Below are 25,846 nucleotides of genomic sequence, written 5' to 3'. Positions count from 1 at the left end.
TGGCTCCCAAGATCCTTTACTACTGAAAACATTTTAGTCCTTAATTTGAGGCAATTCCAACTCAGCTGATGGCAAATTTGAGTAAAGGCTTCATGGTGACAAAAATACTTCCCATCTACAACGACAGTGTCACTTGAGTGCTTCAGGGTCTCTGTCCCATCTTCTTCAGGGTTCGATTAAGCTAGAAGGCAAAGAACAACAAAGTTAGATGAGGGGGTCTTCTAAACTTATCCCAACGGTACATAGGAGCACTAAGTCAGGCTCCTTGCCAGGAAGTTCTGTGTGTCTGAGGGAAGGGGGATCCTATCACACTGGGAAAACCCACATGTGCTTCTTCCTGCCCTTTATACCCTACCCCACTCTGCCCAGTTTACACACAGGAAAGGGTGTAGCATGGTGAGTCTAGTGGAGCCTCAGTTCCCTTCTTTCCTAAGGAAAGGAGCCTGGCTAGAAGGCAGTCCTAGATGTGAGGTAGCTGGCTGGCTAGAAGGAAGAAGAGCACTGGTTCTGTGACCTTTGCAGGAGCCTGGCCTCCACTGGAGGACTCTGTACCAGCATGCAGTGTCTCCAGCAATGACTAAAGCAAGGTCCACACCCTAGAGCTTTCTTACGGCAACACACAGAATGCACAAAGTCTGTTAAAACAGAGCTTCCAGTCCTCCAGCCTGCAGAAACTGGCCAGACCTGTCTTAGCCAGAGAACAGTACCAAGTGCAGGGAGCACAGACAGCCGCAAATCCACCCATATTAGGAAATACCAGGGAGGGAGGAGAGCAGCCACCCCAAAGGGCTGACTCAGCAACCCCCATGGGCCCAAGCCCCAAGCAGCTGCCAGCCTAGCTGAGAAACCTAAATATCCAATCTCAGACTTTCTGATCTCTGCCCCCACTAATGAGTAAACTCTCATAATTCTCACCTCTTCAAATTTGTGGATCTGACGGATAAAGAAATCCCCATAACGCCTGGCAACCTTAGTGTCTGCGATGTGGATCATGTCCTGTGGGAAACAGCAGAGTCAGAGAAGGACAGCAAGCAACTGCACAGGGCAGGGCCACCTAGGCCAGGAGCCGCTTACTGGGAATCATGATACTAAAGACAAGATAAACCCTATGCTGATTTGAAAAGCAAGGTTGTGGAGGGAGGCTAACTCGAAGAGCATTACTAGTTAGAGAGAAATAATAAAAACCTACAATTAAATGTTCAGACAGGGGCTGGGAAGGTGGCTCAGTGGTAGAGTGCTTGCCTTGCATGCATGAGGCCCTGGGTTCGATTCCTCAGCATCACATACATAGAAAAAAGCCACAAGTGGCACTGTGGCTTAAGTGGTGAATGTTAGCCTTGAGCTGAAGAGCTGAGGGACAGTGCCCAGGCCCAGAGCTCAGGCCCCACGACCGACAAAAAAAAAAAAAGTTAAAACAACTAGCCAGGCACTGGTGGCTTATGCCTGTAATTCTAGCTACTCATGAGGTTAAGATCTGAGGATCATGGTTCAAAGCCTGCACAGGCAGGCAAGTGTATCTCATCTTCAATTAGCCAGAAGTGAAACTGTGTATGAGGCATACAAATACAAAATCTAGTAGTACCAGAAAGTTGTAGCTGGGCACCAGTGGCTCACACCTGTATTCCTAGCTACTCAGGAAGCTGAGATCTGAGGATCATGGTTTGAAGCCAGCTTGGTCAGGAAAGTCGGCAAAACCTTATCTCCAATTACCTACCAAAAAAGCCAGAAATGGATCTGTGGCTCTCAAATGGTAGTGTTAACCTTGAGCAAAAAAGGTCAGGGTCAGCACCCTGGCCCTGAATTCAAGTCACAGGACTAGCATGCTCACACGCGCAAGTGCATGTGCACACACAAAGGCGATAAGCCAATGAAAAAACTATTTCAGATAAAAGAGAAACTATTCTTATCAAAGACTGGAGGAGGCTCCTCTGCCTCAAGATATATACTGACTGGTACCAAGAAGCTGGGCAGAAGTGCAGCAGAACATCCAGGATCAAGATACAAAGAGGTGGGAGAGTCTAGCAGATCACCCAGGATCCCAAAGGGCTTCACACTCCAGTTCACATATGAGCCAGACAAAAATACTCACACCACTCCCTACACCAAGCAAAGGAGCTATGGGGTGGGCTGTTTGTTGCATTCCACAGATGTGTAAGCACAAGCTAACTCCAGCCCATCTAGACTGGCTTGTCTCCTAGGTAGTCAGGGAGCAGACTATGAGCTCAGTTTATGATGGCCCAGATCAAATATACCCCAAGCCACAGGAAGTTCTAGAGCGATGCTGTTCGGCCTAGGTGGCAAGGGATGCCAACAAGTTCTTCAAGAGCAATGAACCACATGTAGTAAAAAATTAACCAAGGCCGGGCACTGGTAGCTCCCACCTGTAATCCTAGCTACTCAGGAGGCTGAGATCTGAGGATCACAGTTCAAAGCCAGCCCAGGCCAGAAAGTCTGTGAGAGTCTTATCTCTAATAAACCACCAGAAAATGAGAAGTGGCGCCATTTTCGTCTGGCTCAAATGGTAGAGCACTTGCCTTGAGCTGAAGAGCTGAGGGATAGTGCCCAGAACCAGACAAAACAAAAAAGCAAAAACAACCAAGCACCAGGAGTCAACTCAGAATTCACGTAGCGGCAGCAGAGGAGGGCAGTTCTTTCAAAGCTAATGTACAGCAAGAGAATCTAAATACAAAAACAGCGCACCCTGCTGGCCACTAGTGGCTCATGACTATAATCCCTACTACTGGGGAGACAGATCTGAGGATTGCAGTTCAAAGACTGACTTGGCAGGAAAGTCTGTGAGAATCTTATCTCCAATTAACCACAAAAAGCCAGAAGTGGAGCTGTGGCTCAAGTGGTAGAACACTAGGCTTGAGTGAAAAAAACTCAGGGAAAGCTCTCAGGCCCTGAGTTCAAACCCCAGGACTGGCACCAAAGAACAAAAACAGTATGCCCTGCAGAAAGCCATTCTACTCAGCTCACTGACTAGGCCTAGCCTAGTGCTGAGGTCAGGGCATGGCTCTGGCCTATGAAGTCTCCCCAAAGTCTCCAAAGCATCTCTCCTCCTATACTCTGTGCAACCTCACCTCCTCCCCACAGTTCCTCTTCCCGGTATCAATACCTGGCCACATGGCAGCCCTCCCTAACACAGGGCTTGCTGGACACCTTCCCACCTTGGACCCTTGCCTCCACTCCCTCTGTCAAGAATGTTCTAACAAAGTTAACTGCTTGGCTTACTTCTTCACCTCCTCTAGTCTTTTTTTTTTTTTTTTTGGGTCGGTCGTGGGGTTTGAACTCTAGGCTTGGGCACTGTCCCTCAGCTCTTCAGCTCAAGGCAAGCGCTCTACCACTTGAGCCACAGCGCCACTTCCAGTTTTCTGGTGGTTTATTGGAGATAAGAGTCTTGGGACTTTCCTGCCCGGGCTGGCTTTGAACCATGATCCTCAGATCTCAGCCTCCTGAGTAGGTAGGACTATAGGCGTGAGCCACTGGCGCCGGGCTTCCTCTAGTCTTAAACCTGACTTTCCAACAAAGCCTTCCTAGTGCTTTATGTATGCAGCTGCAATGCTAAGATCTCAGCCTCCTGAATAGCTTGGATTACAGGCATGAGCCATCGTGCCTGGCTTAACATTTATTGTTTATCACTAAGGGGACCAGGGTGCAAGGGGGCGGGGTGAAACGACAGGGGGACGACCCTCACCTTATCAATGTAGAAGTCAACCTCGGAGGCCGACTGGAATTCACCATCAAGGGCAGAGATACCACTGGTCCACACCAGGTTCTTCATCTTGTGCTTGAAGACAAGAAGCTGGATGCGGAACTCTTGTTCAGTGAGGTCCAGGAAACCAGCCAGCTTGGCCACAGGCATGGTGGTATAGAGCTTGAGGAAGCTGCGGATGGTGGAGAGCTGGGCCTGCTGCTGCACTTCATCCGAGAACACCTTCAGCTGCTGCAAGAAGGGCTCTTTGTGGTAGTTGGGGTGCACGTTGTCATAGTTGGGCACGACAGGAGACAGAAACTTGGGGCAGGAGTAGCTGAACAGCTCCTCATAGACCTGGGGGTCGCCCTTCTGCATGCGCAACATCTTGTCCCCATACTTCTCCCGCAGCTGGAGGTGAATGCTCTCGTCAATCCGCATGGGGTACATGGTGAGCGCAATGGCCAGCAGTGCATGCATCTGCTCGTTCTGCTTGTTGATCTGGGGGTGGGATTCAGAGTCAGTGAGACCTTTTCCAGTGGCAGCTGCCACCACAGCCAGGCCCTTTCAGCTACACTGGCAGAGCTTCCCCTCTGTGCTGACCGAACACCAGCCACTCATGTCCAGTGACTCTAATCCTCCCTCCAGCTCTACTGCACCCTACCCAGTGCCATGTTCTCCTTGGCCAACTTAGGATCCCTCACTGTTCTCCTGGTCTACTCTCAGCCTCTCCAGCTGGCCTGTGTTATGGGCAGGTCAATTCGCAATAAACCAGCCAGGTCCATGCCATGAGAAATCTATGTGCCAGTGACACAAGACTGAGTACTTTCTCTAACACAGTTTCCGCAATTCCTACCTCACTTGTTCCCCAACGCTGAACCACTTCCAGGCCTCGACTGACTCTTTGCTCATGCTAGCCACTCTGCCGCTGCCTAGAAAGCACCCCCAAACCACACAGCAAGCCCATCCTCCTCTGCTGATACTCTGAGCAGCAATCACATCTACCTATAAAGCAGCTGAGCTCTGGCCCCAAGACCTTGTGCAGTCCCTCTAACTCATTTTAAAATGCTCGGCCGGATACCTGTGGCTCATGCCTGTAATCCTAGCTACTCAGGAGGCTGAGATCTGAGGATCACAGTTCAAAGCCAACCTGGCAGGAAAGGCCATGAGACTCTTATCTCTAATAAACCATTAGAAAACCTACTCAAGCAGTAGAGGGCTCGCCTTGAGCTGAAGAGACCAGGGACAGCGCCCAAGCCCAGAGTTCAAGCCCCACGACCGACCAAAAAAAACCAAAAAAATGCTCACAGCTCAGGGAACCTCCAGCATACTGCTGCTGAGTGAGTGAACAAATGAATGAATGCAGACACTGCTGGGGAAAGCCATGGCCCCTATAATGACACATTAGTGATGAGGTCACAGGCACAGTAACACCCAGAGCAGGCTGCCCATTCCAATCCTCTACTCAATCCGGAGCGCTTGCTTGGCATGTCATCACAGAAGGAAAGATCCCGGTGCACACAAAGATATGCAGCACATAGCACATGTGAGAGCTACAACAATGGATTTCATAGATGTAGAGAGAACATGAGTATTTAGGGCCAGAAAGGGGAGGAGGGTAGACAAAGGCCATAAAATGAGCAGCAAAGAAGATAAGTGTTCTGCAGCATAAGAGCAAGACTATAGTTCAGAATTATTTATTATTATGAAGAACTCCAAGAAAGGAGTTTGAAGGACTTCTAACATGAAGAAATGATAAATCCACAGGGTACCAGTGGCTCACACCTGTAATCTTAGCTACTCAGGAGGCTAAGATCTGAGGAGCACAGTTCAAAGCCAGCTGGGCAGGAAAGTCTGTGAGACTCTTATCTCCATTAAACCACTAGAAAACCAGAAGTGGCACTGTGGCTCAAGCGGTAGAGCACTCGTCTTGAGCTGAAGAGTTGAGGGACAGCGCCCAAGCCCAGAGTTCAAACCCCACAAACGACAAAAGAAAAAGAAAAAAAAAAAAAGAAAGAAATGACAAATCCAAACCCTGGCACCAATGGCTCATACCTGTAATCCCAGCTACTCAGGAGACTGAGATCTGAGGATCGTGGTTTGAAGCCAGCCTGGGCAGAAAAGCTCCCTTTATCTCCAATTAATAATTCAAAAAATGGAAGTGGAGCTATGGCTTAAAGTGCTAGAGCCTTGAGCAAACAAGCTCAGGGACAGTACCTAGGCCCTGGGTGGGGGATGGGTGGTAAGAAATGATAAATGTATAAGAACAAAGAAATGCTAATTACTGATCTGATCATGGCACACCTCACTTATCTAATTATCATACATACTCCATTAAATACAAGTTTTTGGCTGGTGTTTATTACAAATGACTGGGACAAGGGCAAGGGATGAGCCTCTTACCATCTCATACTTGTACGTGGTCCTCTGGAACATGCTCTTGGTCCTCTGGATGTAGAGGAGGATGTTGGCAAAGACTCGGATAGCATCCTGGTAGCGACGCATCATCAAATATGCAAAGCCGACATAATAGTATGTGGTGACCTGGCACTCGGGCACACGGGAATACATGCTCTGTGGAAGAAACGCACGTGTCTCAATTCACCTGACAGGACCCCGATGTTAGTGGGGCAGCTGAAGGGAGAGCACCAAGAACTTCTCCTACAGAGGTCCTGAACTTCCCAAATGAAACTGAAGCTGGACGATGGCCAGATAAATTTAGGTCTTGAGGCCTCACTGTGTCTGGCTGTAGCACAAAGGGACCAGAGGGACCCTACTCCCCTTTCACATCTGAAACCCTCTATACATCTAATTTCCCTTCCCTTTCTGTGCCCATAGACAGAAAAGGGCAGACTAGGCAAACAAACCAAATGCCAAAGAAAAGGTCCCTATACTCCTGAGGCCAGGAAGAACACCTAATCCTGTAACAGTAGACAGAATATCATCTTGCTTAGCCTAGAGAAAGCCACCATCCAAATTCTGCTTTGAAAACAAAACAGACTGTCAGTAACCCCTCACACCATCCAGCTAGGATTTTCACTGCAGTGGTGGCACAACTTTAGTCTCAACTTTCATCTGGCCTGGAGGTAGGGTGTTCTTATCTCTCCCAGAAGTTAGTCCTGGTTCGGAGTTTCTTGGGGCACACAGACACTGGGGCTCTAGAAAGCGGATGGTGGCAGGCAATTACCTTCTTGTTCAGTTCGATGTTCTCTAGCACCTTGATGGCCTGGTAGTAATCTCCCAACAAGGAGTGCAGGCGCAGGAGCCCCACCAGGCTAAAGTAGCCGAGCATCTTGTAGAGGGAGTGTCGCCCGTACTCCCCAGCTACACTCTCAGGGTCACCTGAGAGGGACAGACAGGAGGAATGCTTGGGTGAGGCAGGAAAAGGCTGGCAGGCCCAACCTTTGCATGTCACACAGTAAACATCGAGCCTGCCCTTTCCAGGCTTCCTTCCCTCCATGAGCCAGAGCACTGCCAAGTCCCAAACCAGCCCCAGCTGCTCCTTCCCACAGCACAGAAACTAACTGCCCCACAGGCTCACTACTGCTCTGCTGCTGCTGCTGCTGAACACTCACCTCCACTCGTGTATACCTCCAGCTGCCGGTTGATGTTGGACTTGTCCACCAGAGAATGGAGGACATTGAGAACGCTGTGAACATTCCAGATTTTGGGATTGGAACGGAGGAAGTCAATCTCTTCTTCCGACTTCTTGGCAGTCTTGCAGCGGTACTGACTAAAAGACTGGAACTGTTGAGAAAGAAGGGAGACAGAGCAGGGGCATAAACCCAAGCGACAGTCCATATGCACAGCTAAAAATGAGGCAAAACATGGAACTCAACAGGGGAGAGGAGAAGGTGGGACCAACACTTCTCATTCTATATTTTGACAAGGTCTTGCTATGTAGTCCACACTAACTTCTAACACCTGATCCTCCTGCTTCAGACTCCTGAGTGTTAGAATAATGTCATAGTTCGTGTTCTAAGACACAACAAAAAGCACAACAGAGCACAGTATCGTGTTTTTTTTCTTTTGGCAGTACTAGATTTTGAACTCAAAGACTAGTACTTGTTTGGCAGGCATTCTAGCATGCCTCTAATGCCATACTGTACTGGTTTTTTCTCATTTCTACCCAAGTGGATGACAAGACTGTGAGCCATTTGTTTTAGGATGGCATCCATCATAGCTGGATGACAGGCTCACATCACAACAGATTCTTTTGTTGAGAGGGTAGTCTTGCAGACTTTTCTGCCCAGGATGGGTTCGATCTCAGCCTGAGTAGCGAGGTAACAGGCAACAGGCAAGAACCATTGGTGGCAACAATATCTTTTTCTTTCTTTTTTTTTTTTTGGAGGGGTCCGGTCGTGGACCTGAACTCTGGGCCTGGGCGCTGTCCCTCAGCTCTTCAGCTCAAGGCTACTGCTCTACCACTTGAGCCACAGCGCCACTTTCGGCTTTTTTCTTTTTTCTTATGTGGTGCTGAGGAATCGAACCCAGGGCCTAATGTATGCAAGGCAAGCGCTCTACCACTGAGCCACCTTCCCAGCCCCAACAATATTTTCTAAGTGATGTCTACAAGCAGGTTTAGAGTAATGCCTAAGAACCATCACTGTGATACTGTTCCTTCCAGACAATATACTAATTACTAATGTCAAGGTAGGGAAGGCAGGCACTTTCACACTATATACAGCCTGAAAAAAATTATAACTTCTTAGCAGTAGGAACACACTTAGATAGCCACTTGCCCTGGCCAGGAATAATCATGGGAGTGTTCCCCTGACCCTTCCAGGGTAGCCTTTGTGGAAATGGAAAGCCCTTGAACAGAACACTGGCTAAGCTTGGGGAATTGTACTAAGAGATGAAGAGGTTGGTTGGGAATGTGGCTTAGTGGTAGAGTGCTTGCCTAGCACACATGAAGTCCTGGGTTTGATTCATCAGTAACACATAAACAGGAAAAGCTAGAAGTGGTGTTGTGGCTCAAGTGATAAGAGTGCTAGCCTTGAGCAAAAGAAGCTCAGGGACAGTGCCCAGACCCTGAGGTCAAGCCCACGGGCTAGGGGGAAAAAAAGAGTTGAAGAACCAGAGGAGGTTTCTCTTCTTGTTGTGAGTCTGGAATTGGACAACTACCTAAAAACATGAGGAGCCAGAGAAGCCAGCCAAGACCAGTGCAGTGTGTGGGTGCTCTGTGAAGGTCCTCAAGCCTCCTGTTCATCAGGAGGGGCTTCTTCAGGAGCCTTATGAGGCTTCCCCAGCTCAGCAAATCACAGCTGATCTGCTTTGTGGAGCTCCGATAAAATTTTCAAAAATATAACTTTTTTTTTTTTTTTTTTTGGGGGGGGTTCCAGTCGTGGGACTGAACTGTGGGTCTGGGCACTGTCCCTCAGCTCTTCAGCTCAAGGCTAGCGCTCTACCACTTGAGCCACAGCGCCACTTCCGGTTTTTTCTTTTTGCTTATGTGGTGCTGAGGAATCGAACCCAGGGCCTCATGCATGCAAGGCAAGCACTCTACCACTGAGCCACCTTCCCAACCCCAAAAATATATCTTTTTTTTGGGGGGGTGGGGTGGGTAGGTGGAGTAGGGTGATGGTTGGTCAAGGGGCTTGAACTCAGGGCCTCGGTGCTGTCTGAACTTTTCTGCTCAAGGCTGGCATTCTACAGCTTTGAGCCACACTCCATTTCTGGTTTTCTGGCAGTTAACTGGAGATAAGAGTCTCATGGACTTTCCTGCCCAGGCTGGCTTCAAACCATGATCCTCAGATCTCAGCCTCCTGAGTAGCTAGGATTACAGGCCTGAGCCAACAGCACCCAGTTGACGGTTTTGCTTCTTGCTTGGACTGTCATCTTCCTACTTTTTTGACTTCCCACCACAGCCGGGCTGACAGGTGTACATCAATACACCATTTCCTTCCACCCAGGAGTTTTGAAGATTTTTCAGCCTGTGCTAGGTTCTTGGTTAAAAGCTATCTCATGGACTTTTCTGCTCAGGCTAGCCACAAACCAGAGTCCTCCAGAACTCAGTCTCCCATAAAGCTAGAATCACAGGCATGAGCCACCAGCACCTGGCCCACTCTGCATGTAGTACTGATTGCTCCAGCTGACAGATACCTGGTAGATGAACTCATCGATGATGTCCCACAGCCACTGGTTGGGCAGTTCAAGAGGAGCAGGCCCATCAGCATCTGTGCAGATCAGAGAAGTCAGACTCAAAGCAATGACTTAGCTCATTTAGCAAGGCTACAGAATGCACTGGAATTTCTCTAAAGCACTAGGAATCATAAGACCTCCCGTCTTTCCACCCACAAATTAAAATATGCTAAAAAGAGTAGAAGGCCCACATCACAGCTTTACCTCTGTCTCTACTCTTGGCCACATATCAGACTTACTAAGAATGTAGTTGAAGAGATTGCAGTAGTTGTAATAGGACTCAAATCTCTGTTCTAAGGAGGGTCCTCCCTGTAGAGAGAACAGCGACATCAGGTCACAGATACTAAATGTGCTTGACCCACAGTCTACCACGATGACTGAGAACTGACATCCGCTTCCTCGTGCTATGAGAGAACTAAGGGGGTAAGGGAAGACAGCAAGGAAACACTACAACAGAGGGGCACTGAACACTGAATCACATGACCAGCTTTTATGACCACAGATCTTTTTTTTTTTTTTTTTTTTTGTCGGTCGTGGGGCTTGAACTCTGGGCCTGGGTGCTGTCCCTCAGCTCTTCAGCTCAAGGCGAGCGCTCTACCACTTGAGCTACAGCGCCACTTCCGGTTTTCTGGTGGTTTATTGGAGATAGGAGTCTCACGGTCTCTCCTGCCCGGGCTGGCTTTGAACCGCGATCCTCAGATCTCAGCCTCCTGAGTAGCTAGGATTACAGGCGTGAGCCACCAGCGCCCGGCCATGAAGTACTGCTGTTTTTGGGCCATTTTTAATATGACTTGTTTCTTTCTTTTTTTTTGTCGGTCGTGGGGCTTGAACTCTGGGCCTGGGCGCTGTCCTTCAGCTCTTCAGCTCAAGGCGAGCGCTCTACCACTTGAGCTACAGCGCCACTTCCATGACCACAGATCTTAACTCAAGCTTAACTCATGTCTGGACAAGGGGCACACAAATCAGGTGAAGCAGGGGGGACAGGGTCTCAGGAAGAACACCAACAGAAAATGGCTTCAAATCACAATCCTCCAGGTGTCAGCCTCCTGAGTGGCTAAGATAGCAATTGTGAGCCACGGGTACACAGCATCTTCACATTCGTAACCAAGTAACAGGATAGCAAAGGATCAAGAGATATCGATAGAAGTGTGCCAAGTACCTAGCACCATGCCTGACCTGCAGTGATGCTGTTACATACATTTGAGAGAGGAAGAGGCTCACAAAGAAGTGAAAAAGAAAAAATCAACCTAAGCAAATGCAACTGAAGGTGTCTGGAGGCAAGAGTAGGATGGCTGCTTGTAACATGATGCATGGTGGTCCATGCCCTGTCAAGGAAAACTGTGGGAATGGATTACACAGAAGAGACTACAGACCTCAGATACCAGCTTTCTGGGAAATCATTCCTTGCGCATGTTCCTGCAGGTACTGAGGCTTCAACTCAGGGAATCATAACCTTGTTTGGCTTTTTTTTGCCCATCGTGGGGCCTGAACTCTGGGCCTGGGCACTGTCCCTCAGCTCTTCAGCTCAAGGCTAGCACTCTACCACTTGAGCCACAGCGCCACTTCCGGCTTTTTCTGCTCATGTGGTGCTGAGGAATCCAACTCAGGCCCTCATGCATGCAAGGCAAGCACTCTACCACTGAGCCACCTTCCCAGCCCCTTGTTTGGCTTTTTTGGTCAAGGTTGATGCTCTGTACCACTTGAGCCAAACCTCCACTTCTGGTTTTTTGCTGGTTAAATGAAGATGAGTCTCTTGGACTTTTCTACCTGGACTTGCTTCAAACCAGGATCCTTAGCTCTTACCCTCTGACTAGCTAGGATTAAAGGCAAGAGCTAGCCTGCACCGGTGGCTAACGCCTGTAATCCTAGCTACGCAGAGGCCAGCCCGGGGCAGGAAAGTCCTTGAGACTCTTATCTCCAATAAACCACTAGAAAACCGGAAGTGGCGCTATAGCTCAAGAGGTATAGCGCTCGCCTTGAGCTGAAGAGTTGAGGGATAGTACCTAAGCCCAGAGTTCAAGACCCACGACTAACCAAAAAAAAAAGGCATGAGCTACCAACACCCAGCTGCAACCAATTTTGGACCTAGAACCAATGTATGCTACTGACATGTTCTAGAAATGAAAATGACACAGAATAAAAGTGTTAACAACTAAAGAAAATACTCACGCTGACTTTGGCATATATGTGCCTGTAGTATAACTCTTTGTATAAAATCAGGAATACAGCATCTGAAAGAGATGGTGGAGGGATAAAGGTTATTTTAGAGACTAAACAACATCCTTCATGTTTGTTTGTTTTTTGGAGGGGTCCACTGTGGGGCTTCAACTACCTCTGGGCCTGGGCTCTGTCCCTCAGCTCTTCAGCTCAAGGCCAGCACTCCACCACTTGAGCCACAGCACCACTTCTGGCTTTTTCTGCTTATGTGGTGGTGCTGGGAAATTGAACCCAGGGCCTCATGCATGCAAGGCAAGCACTCTACCACTGAGCTACCTTCTCAATCCCCATCTTTTATGTTTATGCTACAAGGTAATATAAAAGAGAAAATTAATCTCTCATTTGTATTGTCAACCTCACCTGAATCTGGGGCAGGGGTCTTGTGTTCACTCAGTTTTTTCCACTCACAACTGGTACTCTACCACTTGAGCCACTTTCAACTTTTTGGTGGTTAATTGGAAATAAGAATCCCTTAGCTTGGGGCTGGGAAGGTAGCTCAGTGGTAGAGCACTTGCCTTGCATGCTCGAGGCCCTGGGTTCGATTCCTCAGCACCACATAAGAAAAAAGTCGGAAGTGGCACTGTGGCTCAAGTGGTAGAGTGCTAGCCTTGAGCCTTGAGCTGAGGGACAGCGCCCAGGCCCAGAGTTCAGGACCCATGACCGGACCCAAAAAAAAAAAAAAAAAAAAAAAGAATCCCTTAGCTGCTGGGCACTGGTGGCTCAGCTAGTAATCCTAGCTACTCAGGAGGCTAAGATCTGAGGGGATCATGATTCAAAGACAGCCTGAGCAGGAAAGGCTGTGAAATTCTTATCTCCAATTAACCACCAGAAAACCAGAAGTAGCACTATGGCTCAAAGTGGTACAATGCCAGTCTTGAGCAAAAAAAGCTCAGGGCCAGCACCCAGGCCCTGAGCTCAAGCCCCACAACCAAACAAACAAACAAAAAAAGTCCCATATATTTTTATTCTCGGGCAGCCTTCAAACCTCAGTCTTCATCAGATCTCAGGCTTCTGAGTAAGCTACTCAAACTTCCTATAAAGCAACAGCAATCAAGATAGTGCAGTATCAGCCTGAGGACAGATGCAAACCAGAGGATGGAATCCAGAAATAGACTCTTCTATAACATCAACTGACTTCAACAAAGAACCAAGACTATTCAGTGGGGAAGAGAAGAGTCTTCTCATAGCTTGTTTAAGGGGATCAATGGCTCAGCACTTCTTTAGTTTGTGCTGGGTCCTGGGTGTTATCTCAGCACTACAGGGAAAACAAAACAAAAAACCAAACAACAAGAAATATGTCTGAGGGCTGGGAAGATGGCTCAGTGGTAGAGCGCTTGCCTTGCATGACTGAGGTCCTGGGTTTGATTCCTCAGCACCACATAAGCAAAAGAAAAAAGCCGGAAGTGGCGCTATGACTCAAGTGGTAGAGTGCTAGCCTTGAGCTGAAGAGCTGAGGGACAGTGCCCAAGCCCAGAGTTCAGGCCCCATGACCGGACCAAAATAAAAAAAAGGAAAAAGAAATATGTCTGGGATAGCTGGATTTTCCCAGGATAAGTGATGAAGTTGGGGACTAGGGATGTGGCAGAGCATTTGCTCAGCATGTGCAAGGCCTAGATTCAATCCGCAGCACCACCATCCCTGCCCCCTAAAAACTAACAAACAAAAAAACGCAGCCAGGCACTGATGGCTCATGCCTATAATCCTACCTACGTGAGGCTGAGATCTAATGTCCAAAGTTCAAAGCCAATCCTGGTAGAAAAGTTGGGAGACTTATCTCCAACTAATCAGCAAAAAGGCTATACTTGAAAGTGTGGCTCAAGTGGCAGAGCACCAGTCATAACCAAGCAGGCTAATCCAGAGCAAGGCACCGGGTTCAAGCCCTGTAATGGGCAAAAACTAAACCAAACTCCAGTCAGATCTGCCCACCTTATCCACATACAAAAAGGACATGGTCTAAGAAAGTGAAAAAGGGGAGGAGCTCTTGTGCCCATTCCAAGTGGCCATGATGACCTTTATTAGAGGGAAACAGGTTGAGCAATGAGCTCAATTCCACCTTTCACCATATCTGAGAGACCTGTGACTGTCCCAAGTGATGCAGCCTTCACTCAACAAGTAACTTTACTAGCAACTTGCTATGCACTGAGCTCCATGAACAAAATGTTGAGCAAAACAAACGCAAATGCTCCTGAGCTTTCTGTCACAGCACCCACTAGCACACAGGAAAACAAGGTTCACACCCACCGTTGCCAACCTGGGGGGCAATGGCTTCAGCTTCAGGCCATGGTGTGTTCTTGAAGAATCTTTCAGTCAGCTTGGTCCAGCTGAAAATGAAGCAGAAAAATTCTACAATTCCACAGCACAAGAGACCTGTCTTACCCAACCCTCACACTTGATTCGCTGACCAGGCTCAGGGGAGGCAAGTTATCACAGAAACACAGCCAGAGTCCTGTGATACCACAACTTTCCTCCAAGAAACTATTTTATATGGTCAGTATGGATGCTTGAATTCAGGGTCTTCGAACTTGTTCAGTCTGTTCCTCACAGCTAGCACTCTACCACTTGGGTCATGCTTCCAGACCAGCATTTTTCTGGTTAATTGGAGATAGTCCAGTTAACTAACTTTTCTGCCTGGACTGGCTCAGATCTCTGCCTCCTGAGTAGGTAGGATTACAGGCATGATTTGTGATTAGCTAAGACTTCCTCTATGTATGTGTGCTAGTGCTAGAATTTAAACTCACAGCCTTACTCTTTGGCTTTGCTTTTCTGACCAAAGGCTAGCATTATATCACTTAAGCCATACCTTCATTCTGGTTTGTTAATTTGCTTATTAAATAACTATTATTGGATGGGAATGTAGCTTAGTGACAGAGAGCTTGCAAAGCATGCATGAAGCCCTGGGTTCGATTCCTCACTACCACATACATAGAAAAAGTCAGAAGTGGTACCATAGGGCTGGGAAGGTGGCTCAGTGGTAGAGCACTTGCCTTGCATGCTCGAGGCCCTGGGTTCGATTCCTTAGCACCACATAAGAAAAAAGCCAGAAGTGGCGCTGTGGCTCAAGTGGTAGAGTGCTAGCCTTGAGCTGAAGAGCTGAGGGACAGCGCCCAGGCCCAGAGTTCAGGCCCCACAACCAGACCCCCCCCCCAAAAAAAGAAGTGGTACCATAGCTCAAGTGGTAGAGTGCTAGCCTTGAGCAAAAGAAGCTCAGAGACAGTGCCCAGGCTTGCTCTTTCTTTCTTTCAAACCCTCATGCATGCAAGGCAAGCACTCAACCACTGAACCACCTTCCCAGCCCCCAGCTACTATCTTTCTTAATAAGGCCCGAGGATTCCAATCTGGAACTTCAAAATGATTCAAAATCAGATGTCACAATAAGTCAGTCAAAATGCAGGGATAGGACTAGGGACTAGGGGTGTAACTCAGTGCTAGAATGTGTAATTAGCATGTGCAAGGCCCTGGGTTCAATACTCAGCACCAAATAAAACAAAAAATGAGGCTGGAAGCCAGGTGCCAGTGGCTCACGCCTATAATCCTAGCTACTCAGGAGGCTGAGATCTGAGGTTCACAGTTCCTGCCAGCCCAGGCAGGAAAGTCCGTGAGACTCTGATCTCCAATAAACCACCAAAAAATTGGAAATGGCACTGTGGCTCAAGTGGTAGAGCGCTTGCCTGAGCTGAAGAGCTGAGGGACAGTGCCCAAGCCCAGAGTTCAAGCCTCACAACCCATAATCACATAAGCAGGGCGTCATTGGCTCACACTTTTGAGACTCTTTATTTCCAATTAACCACCAGAAAACTGGAAATGGCACTGTGGCTTAAAGCTGTAGAGCACTGGCCTTGAACAAGAAAGGTCAGGGAGGGGCTGGGAAGGTGGCTCAGTGGTAGAGCGCTTGCCTTGCATGCCTGAGGCCCTGGGTTTGATTCCTCAGCACCACATAAGCAAAGAAAAAGGCCGGAAGTGGCGCTGTTTCTCAAGTGGTAGAGCGCTAACCTTGAGCTGAAGAGCTGAGGGACAGTGTCCAGGCCCAGAGTTCAGGCCCCCTGACAGGACCCCCCTCCAAAAAAAAAAAGTCAGGGACAATGCTTAGGCCCTGAGTCCAGTCCCATGGATCAACAGAAAACAAACACACAAATAAGAAAACCCACCATATAAATCACCTTCAGACTATGTACAATTGAAACACAAATGCACTTCATGTTTAGATTTGGACCTCGGGCCCCCAAAAAACTATGAGTATGTAAATATCCTCAAGTCTAAAAACTGCTTGATCTATACTGATAACATACACCAATTACTATTATTTCAGTAATTGGGATATTATTCTAGGACTGTGTAGTTTCTGAAGATACCAAGTCCACCTAAGTACCATGGCCCCAGCCCCATGGAATCACAAAGATCCCAACTAAGCGCTCATTGCACTTTCCCTCTGCGGCTACTGCATATCACAACCAGGCCCACCCAGAAAGAGGCAGTTTCAGCCAGCAGTCACACCTGTTCTCGTAGATGTCCTGGATCTCATACACCTTCTGGTCAATGACATCACTGGAGACACGACTGGCCTGCAGCTCATACACCTTCTGGTCAATCAAATCCGAGACGGTTTTATGGAAATACTGGATGAAGTTTTTGATCACTTCAGGAATCACCTGATAGGTCTGCTGCTCATACTGACGTTCATAAGCGAGGTCCTGCTTGGGATCACCTGAAGGTGGATACAATAAGTACTTTACAGGGGCTGAGAAGGTAGCTCAGTGGTAGAGTGCTTGCCTTGCATGCATGATGCTCTGGGTTCATTCAATTCCTCAGCATCACATAAGCAGAAAAAAAAAAAAGCCGGGAGTGGTGCTATGGCTCAAGTGGTAGAGTGCTAGCCTTGAGCTGAAGAGCTGAGCGACAGTGCCCAGGCCCAGAGTTCAGGCCCCAGGACCGGACCCAAAAAAAAGTACTTTACAGAGTGCTTCCAAGTCCATGCATATGATGGAACACAGGACCCCAAATTCAACTAGTGCCCTACCTGGCACCAGTGTCTATACCTGTAATCCTAGCCAGTTAGAATGCTAAGATGGTGAGGACCACAGTTCAAAGTCAATGAACTGCTGAGGATCCTGGCAGGCACCTGTTACATTAGCTATGTGAGAGGTTGACATCAGAAGAATTGCAATTAGCTGGGCGCCGGTGGCTCACGCCTGTAATCCTAGCTACTCAGGAGGCTGAGATCTGAGAATCACGGTTCAAAGCCAGCCCGGGCAGGAAAGACCGTGAGACTCCTATCTCCAATAAACCACTAGAAAACTGGAAGTGGCGCTGTAGCTCAAGTGGTAGAGCGCTCGCCTTGAGCTGAAGAGCTGAGGGATAATGCCCAGGCCCAGAGTTCAAGCCCCATGACCGACAAAAAAAAAAAAAAAGAACTGCAATTAAAGGCCAGCCTGGATAGAAAAGTCTCAAGACTCTACTTTCTTCTGTGTGTAGCTTGAACTCTGGGCTGGGCACTGTCCCTGGGCTTTTGTGCTCAAGGCTATCACTCTACTACTTAAGTCACAGCTCTATTTCTGGCTTTTTTGGTAGTTAACTGGAGATAAGAGTCTCAAAGACTTTACTGCTTAAACTGGGCATCCTCAGATCTCAGCTTCTTCTTCTTCTTTTTTTTATTGTGAAAATACTGTACAGAGGGGTTACAATTACATGGGCAAGATAATGAGCACATTTCTTATCAAGCATTGTAGCCTCCTCCTTTGTTTCCCCTTCCCATCCCTTCCCATCCTCCCCCCTCAGCTTCTTAAGTAGGTAGATTACAGATGTGAGCCACCAGCCAGGCATGGTGGTACATGTTTGTCATCCTAGCAATGGTAGGAAGTGAAATACTCATGGTCTAGGTAAATAACCAGTGCAAAACAAGAGCTAGTAAGCAAGAAGCCTTTGAGTTTAACCCCAATATTGCCCTTTCCCCAAAATGTCCAAATTCACATTCATAAAAACTATAATCCCTTTCATTTATTTTTCAATACTAGAACTTGAACTTTGGGCTTCATGCTTATTAGGCAGGTACTCTTCCATTTTAGCGACATCTCCAGCCCTAAATTCCCTTTCCTTTTTTTGTTCATACAAAGGGGTTTCAACGCAATATGTGTCAGTTTATGAGTATAACACATCTCAGTGTCATCCATTCCAGCCATTCTCTTTTAAACAATTTTAAACTTTCCCCAAGTCACTTGCAATCCCTTTGCTCTTGTTTCTTCACAACTAATTATCATTAGTTACAGCTATTTCTTACTTGCTACCTGTTTGGTCCTGTAGAAACTAAAAAGTCTTTGAAATAAAGAACTTCATCTAACTTGTACACAGATATATTTGTATTCAGAACCTAGAAGCTTGTTGTTTTTTTCGTACTGGAACTGGAACTTGATCAGGACCTGGGCACTGTCCTTAGTTTTTTCACTCAAGACTAGTTAGTGTTCTCTCACTCCACTTCCAGCCTTTTGGTGGCTAATTGGAGTCTCATAGATTTTTCCTGAACGGGCTGGCTTCAACTGCAAGCCTCAGAGTAGCTACGATTACAGGTGTGAGGCACTGGGACCTAGCATCTGAGAAGAGTTACATGCTGGAAGGGGTGGAAACTGTGAGGAAATGGTAACAGCTTATAATATTAAATACAGAGCTGCCATATTCTTTTTTTTTTTTTTTTGTCGGTCGTGGGGCTTGAACTCTGGGCCTGGGCGCTGTCCCTCAGCTCTTCAGCTCAAGGCGAGCGCTCTAGCACTTGAGCTACAGCGCCACTTCCGGTTTTCTGGTGGTTTATTGGAGATAGGAGTCTCATGGTCTTTCTTGCCCAGGCTGGCTTTGAACCGCGATCCTCAGATCTCAGCCTCCTGAGTAGCTAGGATTACAGGCGTGAGCCACCAGCGCCCGGCTTCAGAGCTGCCATATTCTAACTAGATGGCTGTGGCAAGTCTGTCTGCTCAGTTTTGTGATATTTAGGAAACAACATCAGTATATATACTTTTTGGAACTTTTCTAAGGATTAAATGAAATGACGCATTTCATATAAAGTATCCAGAGGAAGTGGCGCTGTAGCTCAAGTGGTAGAGTGCTCGCCTTGAGCTGAAGAGCTGAGGGACAATGCCCAGGCCCAGAGTTCAAGCCCCACGACCGACAAAAAAAAAAAAAAAATAGTTTCTATATAAAGTATCCAGAATAATGTACAATATTAAGTCAAGCCAAGACTATAACATTTCTGGAAACTTCAAAAGCCTCCCAGAGATTTTATTTGGGCTTGGCTTGAATCACTTAAAAATGTCACATAAAGATTTTCTTCCTCATGGGTTGGAGATGTAGCTCAGTCAGTAGAAAAGAGCAAAAGTGTCAGGTATCAAGTTCAAGTCCCAGTTTCAGACCAAAAAAAAAAGATTTCTGGGCTGGGAATGTGGCTTAGTGGTAGAGTGCTTGCCTTACATGCATGAAGCCCTGGATTCGATTCCTCAACACCACATAAGCAGAAAAAGCCAGAAGCGGCTTTTCTGTGGCTCAAGTGGTAGAGCACTAGCCTTGAGATCAAGAGCTGAGGGACAGCACCCAGGCCAAGTTCATGCCCCACAACAGACAAAAAAAAAAAAAAAAAATCTAGCAGTAACTCTTCTCTTTTCAGACTGAGGTGAACCACAGAAAGAGGACTGTTCACACCTATAATCCTAGATACTTAGGAGGCTGAGATCTGAGGCTCTCAGTTCAAAGCCAGTCCAGGCAGGAAAGTCCATGAGATTCTTATTTCCAATTAACCACCAAAAAGCTGGAAGTAGAGCTGTGGCCCAAATGGTAAAGCACCATACTTCAGCAAAAAAAGAAAAAAAGCTACATGACGGTGCCCAAACCCTATAAGCCCCAGTACCAGTACAATATAAATAAGTGAAAAGCCTGCTTTATGCTTTATTAGGCTCTACACAACTCTTCCCACTCACAGATAATAACTAACTCCAAACCTGGACCAAGAAAAAATATGTGTTTAGTGCTGGAGATGTGGCTGAAGTGGTAAAGTCCACTACCCTACAAGTTTGACGCCCTGAGTTAAAACTCACGTACCTATAGGGCTGGGAAGGTGGCTCAGTGGTAGAGCGTTTGCCTTGCATGCCTGAGGCCCTGGGTTCGATTCCTCAGCACCACATAAGCAAAAAGAAAAAAGCCGGAAGTGGCGCTGTGGCTCAAGTGGTAGAGTGCTAGCCTTGAGCTGAAGAGCTGAGGGACAGCGCCCAGGCCCAGAGTTCAGGCCCCACGACCAGACCCAAAAAAACAAACAAACAAAAAACTCGCGTACCTATAAAAACAAGGGAGAGTAGTAGAAGAAAACATGATTTAATTTTTGGGGGGGGGGGCTGGGAAGGTGGCTCAGTGGTAGAGCACTTGCCTTGCATGCCTGAGGCCCTGGGTTCGATTCCTCAGCACCACATAAGCAAAAACGAAAATAATTTTTGCTGGTCCTGGAGCTTGAACTCAGGGCCTGAGCTCTGTTCCTGAGCCTCTCTGTGCTCAAGGCTAGTGCTCTACCACTTTTAGCCACAGCACCACTTCTGGCTTTTTCTGTTTATGTGGTACTGAGGAATCGAACCCACTGTATCACTAACAGCCCCAAAACATGATTTTTAAAAAAGCAATTAGGCGGCTGGGCATGTGCCCAAATAGTAGACTGCCTGCCTACCAGCTCTGAGACCCCGAGTTCAACTTCAATACCGCCAACATAAAAGAAGCAGAGTTTCTGACAGCTGGCTGTCAGAGGTGGTTGTGAGACGACATTCAAAAAGACGCCAATCCCTACAGGTCTGAGCCCGGCAGCCAGGCCCGTGGTCTCACCTGTGTGCATATCATAGTCGCCTGGGTAAGCGTACGGATCATAAGCAGCCTGTAAGGAAAGGGACATGGTCAGGGGGACAGTCACCGCTTCAAAAACCCCAAATGCTCGTCCTAGAGCGTAAATACAAAGCCGGGGGCGAAAGACAACAAACTCAAATGATACACAGGTCTCCACCTTGGAGGAATTCACATGTCTGCGACCGAAGACTTCGGCGCTGCCACACGATGGATACAACGGAGCATCCTCAGAGACTTAGGGCCAGACCGGGCACCGATCCAAAGAGTTCGGGTAGAAACACGAAGCCCCATTACCCGCCTCCGTCCTTCTCGGCCTGGGCAAGGGGAGGCCGAGCCGGAGGGGACGCGCCCAGTGCGCGCTGGGGCCGGCGGCTGCACGAGGGCCGCAGGCGGGCGGGCCCGAGGGGGGCTCCGCCCGCGAGGGCTTCGGGACACCGCCTCGCTCCGGGGCCCAGCACCCGCAGAACCCTCCCCCGGCCGCGAAGCCCACCGCGCGCTTACGGCCACATTACCTCAGACTCGTAGTCATCAGCGGGGTAAGACATGGCTACGGCGCTCGAGAACACCGGGGAAGAGAGCGAGAGGAACACTCGGCGCCTCCCTCCCTCCCAAGACCGGACATCCGGTTTCGCTCGGGCATGCTGGGAAACCGGAAGTCTCCCCGGTGCCTCCGGCAGGCAGGCTGAAATAGCCATGATAAGAAGGTCGGAGCCCACTTAACCTTTTCTTTCTCTTCAAACTACACTTAACTTTTCCTTTCTCTTCAAACTAGGAACTTTTCGAAGGATGCCGGCCTAGGATGTTGTGAATCTAGGAGCAGAGGCCTGAATAGTGCAGCCACACTGAGCGAAGACCCAGGAGGAATGCCACACCAAAGATGGCTGACACCCCCCCCCCCCCCCCCAAGCGTCTTCTCGGGTCGAGGGAGGTTCGAGCCTAAAGGGCCTGGTTTGGATTCGTGGGTGGATGCGTCGCCTGCGGGGTAGAAGTGGCTAGAAAAGGTTAAACTCTGCTAGGGTGAAGGTGGCTCACTCCTGTAATCCTACTCAGGAGGCTGAGATCTGAGGATCGTGGTTCAGGATCAGGAAAGTCCCTGAGACTCCTACCTCCAATTAACCAGCAAAAAGGTGGAAATGGATCTGGGGTTCAAGTGGTGGCGTGCCAGCCGTGAACTGGCACCAAAAAATAAAATAAGCCAGTGAAATCTGGTATAGGGTTCATAGGGCTCTTTTGGATTGGTTCCTCGGTTTAGTCATCTGCTTAAACACACTATCTAGAGAAAATCGTGAATCTTCATTCCAGCCTCTACTCCCCCTGATTTGCTGTGTGACAAAAAGCATGTCTCACCCTCTCCCAGTGCCCTTTGCTTTCCCATTGGGGCACAGCTCCCTGCTCCGAGGTTTGGGGACTCACAGTTAACCTGTGTTGCATGGCATGGGTCATGTATTCACTCTGATGCCATCTATACTAAGCATCCTATTTCCAATTGCAGTCTCGCTCACCCAACACTTTCTGCTGACTTCTCACTTTGAATTCCTTCCTTGCAGTATGACCAGAGGTGAAAACTATCATGGAACTGTGTTGCTGGATGTCCTGGGATCATAAAGTGTGTTGGGGGGGGGGGGGGGGGCGGGGGCGGTGAATTCAATGAGGAACATAGGAGACCAAAGCAGGAGATTTACTAATGAAAAGTAAAAGAAGAGTAAAAGGCACCCTATGGTAGGCCAGGCTCTGTGCTAGCAGTCCTAAGTTTTATTGGAGTCTGAAGAAATAGTCCTGGTATACTGAGTCAATGTGTCCTTAACTTTCAGAGACAGGCTTCTGTTTTGTTTTCAGTTTTTTGTTCATTTGTTTGTAGTGTGCCAACTGGGGCTTGAACTCAGGGGCCTGGACACTGTCCCTGAGGTTTTTCATTCAAGGTTTTTCATTCAATTAGCACTCTACTACTTGAGCCACAACTCCACTTCGTTTGTTTTTTTTTTCTTTCTTTCTTTTTAAGTGGTTAGTTGGACATAAGTGTAAGGTCGGCTCCAGGATGGCTAGCAGACTCCACCCTCCCTGCAGCAAAGTCTCCACCCAGTACCTGCATTACCTAGGCAACTGGGACACCTGGAAGAGGTCATATCTGCATCTGCTGAGGTCACATCTGAATTTGATGTGGCCATACCTTTCTTCCCCCATACCCTACATAAGGCCTAGCCCAGGCCCAGACGCTCTCTCTCTCTCTGCTCTTTTCTAGCTCTTTCCTTCTCTTCTCTTTCCCAGCTCTCTCTTCTCTTTCCCAGCTCTCATTCCCAGGCCTTTCCTAGCTGTATGGAGGGCCAACATGGCCTGGTACCAGCCAGAACGATGAATAAACCTACCCCTTACCTGAATACCACGTGCGTGCTGCTGTTCTTACTAGGCTACCTCTTTTTAAAAACCTAAAAATAAGGGGCTCATGGACTTTTGGGCTGGCTTTGAACCTTGGTCCTCAGATCTCAGTCTCTTTACTGGTTAGGCTTACATGCATGAACCACTAGCACCTGGCTCCTGTCAAGAACTCTTGTCTTAGTTCCCTCTCTCTCCCCACCTCATGTTGTGTGGTAGCTGTTCTACCATTCCTACTTCAATCATAGAAGCTGAATTGCACTGGAGTCCAGATTTATTCCATTGCTTTGCAGCACGACAAATAGGTTTAGAAACGCAATTCTGATCGGCAGACAGAACCCCATTACAGACAGAAAGGGTGTTTGGTTTCCCAAGCCCCCTTTGTTCTTGGAAAGGCAAGACTTCAAAGGGGAAGAAATTGAGCTGACCAAAGCACCTAGTACAACACCTTTAGCAGCCTAATGTTGCCCCATCTCTCTTGATCTTTTTCCTGGGATTGTAGGCAGGAAGTTTCTGACTAGGAAAGATCATTAGTTATATTCCACAGTGGCCTGACTTCTTCAGCTGGATTTATTTCAAGCCATGCTTCTCTTGATGTGGTTTTATCGGTAGTTCACCTGTTGTCCTGTTTGTGCCACTCCCCTGAGTATAACCTCCTAAACCCCTACCCCTATTACTGCAGTTGTACTTTATGAATCAGGACTAGAAGCAGTGTTAGGGAACATCTGATACAGAAATCTCAAAGCCGGATCTAAACTAAAGTTCTCTAGATGTTAGCCCAATGAGCTCCTTTCCCAAAGCTTAGTAAGCTCCTTCCCTCCTCCACAGCTTAGCATGCTCCCTTCCTAGGGACCACTAGCCCATTTAGTAAAGGCAGCATATAATCAGCCTCCATACCCCTTTACCTTGGTATGGTACTCCTCTGGGATATATATATATATATATATATATATATATATATATATATATATATATATATATATATTGCTGCCATATATGCAGCAATCCATGATGAAGCCCTTTGTCCTCACATCCACACTGGGGGCTCCACCCCCTCGCCCCTTCTAGCCCCTCCTAAACCTATTAGGTTATATTGGTCACCTCAGACAATAGCCAGTGCCGTTTCTCACTTCTCCCTTGTGAGAAGGGGTCTTGCCAGCCCCTTTCCCAGGAATAAACCTTTCTTTGTTCTCTGTACCTGCATGTCTGTGTGGTTTTCTGGCAAAGTCCAAATAATCTGACTCTAGATATTAAAAAGATCAGTGAAGCCAGGTGCTTGTGGCTCACGCTTGTAATCCTGGCTACTCAGGAGGCTGAAATCTGAAGATCATGGTTCAAAGCCAGCCAGGGAAGGAAAGTTCATGAGACTCTTATCTCCAATTTACTACCAGAAAACCAGAAGTGGTGCTGTGGTTCAAGTGGTAGAACATTAGCCTTGAACTGAAGAGCTCAGGGTCAGTGCCCAGACCAAGAGTTCAAGTCCCACGAACGACCAAAAAAAAAAAAAAAAAAAGGATCAGTGAAAGCACCGGATATAGGTGGCACTTAAGGAGAGGCTGGGCTGGGAAGTTGCCTCAGTGGTAGAGTGCTTGCCTTGCATGCATGAGGCTCTGGGTTTGTTTCCCGAGCACCACATGAGCAGAAAAAAGCTAGAAGTGGTGGTGTGGCTCAAGTGGTAGGGCACTAGCCTTGAACTGAAGAGCTGAGGGACAGCGCCCAGGCCCAAAGTTCAGCCCCCACAAGGGGTGGGGGGAGAAGAGAGAGAGGCCAGGAAGTAGAGCTATTAAGATTATAAAAGTGCAAAAAAAAGCAAAAAAGCTAAGAGTTATTGCTCAGGTCTTCAGTTCAAAGCCCAGTACCTTCTCTCTTTGCTAAATAGACACACACACTAGGAGTGGAGTTGTGGCTCATGCTAGAGCATTAGCCAAAAGTAAAAAGACCAAGAGTATGAGGTTCTGAGTTCAAGCCCCAGTGCTGGGGGGAAAAATGTTCAAGTCTAGTCTGGGTTACAGAGTGACTCTACCAAAAAACAAAAACAAAACAAAAAAAAAAAAACCCTAGGATAGAATGCTTGCTTAGCATACACAAGTTCTCGGGCTTGATCTCTTGCACTTCAATTAAAAAAAAAAAAGTGAAATAAAAATAATTAAAATCCTTGAGTCACTGAGAAATTTGCTGAGTGTAAAACTGAAGCTGAAGGTTATGAAGGGAAAGACAAAAATGCAAATAATCCACTTTTTTTTGCATTTGTGAAAGAGGTGTGGTTTTTAAAGAAAATTGCGAAGGGGGCTGGGAAGGTGGCTCAGTGGTAGAGCGCTTGCCTTACATGCCTAAGGCCCTGGGTTCGATTCCTCAACACCACATAAGCAAAAAGAAAAAAGCCGGAAGTGGTGCTGTGGCTCAAGTGGTAGAGTGCTAACCTTGAGCTGAAGAGCTGAGGGACAGTGCCCAGGCCCAGAGTTCAGGCCTCACGACCGGACCCAAAAAAAAAAAAAAAAAAAAAAAAAAAGAAAGAAAGAAAAAAAGAAAATCGCTAAGTTAGAGCATGCCATTCTGTGCTTAAGTAAC

General features: G+C 47.7%; 1 protein-coding gene across 1 annotated transcript; it reads right to left on the bottom strand.

The window, feature by feature from the left end:
* Eif3l (eukaryotic translation initiation factor 3 subunit L) lies at positions 1–21,520 on the bottom strand. The gene is made up of 13 exons (XM_069999485.1): positions 21,421–21,520; positions 20,891–20,939; positions 16,544–16,754; positions 14,294–14,373; positions 12,005–12,066; positions 10,075–10,144; positions 9,797–9,870; positions 7,270–7,441; positions 6,882–7,036; positions 6,098–6,268; positions 3,698–4,195; positions 916–996; positions 1–181 (listed from the first exon to the last, which is right to left on the bottom strand). Exons 1-13 carry the CDS (start codon positions 21,451–21,453, stop codon positions 143–145), a joined length of 1,695 nt encoding a protein of 564 aa, XP_069855586.1. The 5' UTR covers positions 21,454–21,520; the 3' UTR covers positions 1–142.
* Between the last annotated feature and the right edge of the window lie 4,326 nt (positions 21,521–25,846).

This window comes from Dipodomys merriami, unplaced genomic scaffold (assembly GCF_024711535.1).
Source record: "Dipodomys merriami isolate MVZ:Mamm:240054 unplaced genomic scaffold, mDipMer1.0.p SCAF_55, whole genome shotgun sequence".
NCBI lineage: Eukaryota > Metazoa > Chordata > Mammalia > Rodentia > Heteromyidae > Dipodomys > Dipodomys merriami.
This window is presented reverse-complemented; position numbering and strand designations above follow the sequence as displayed.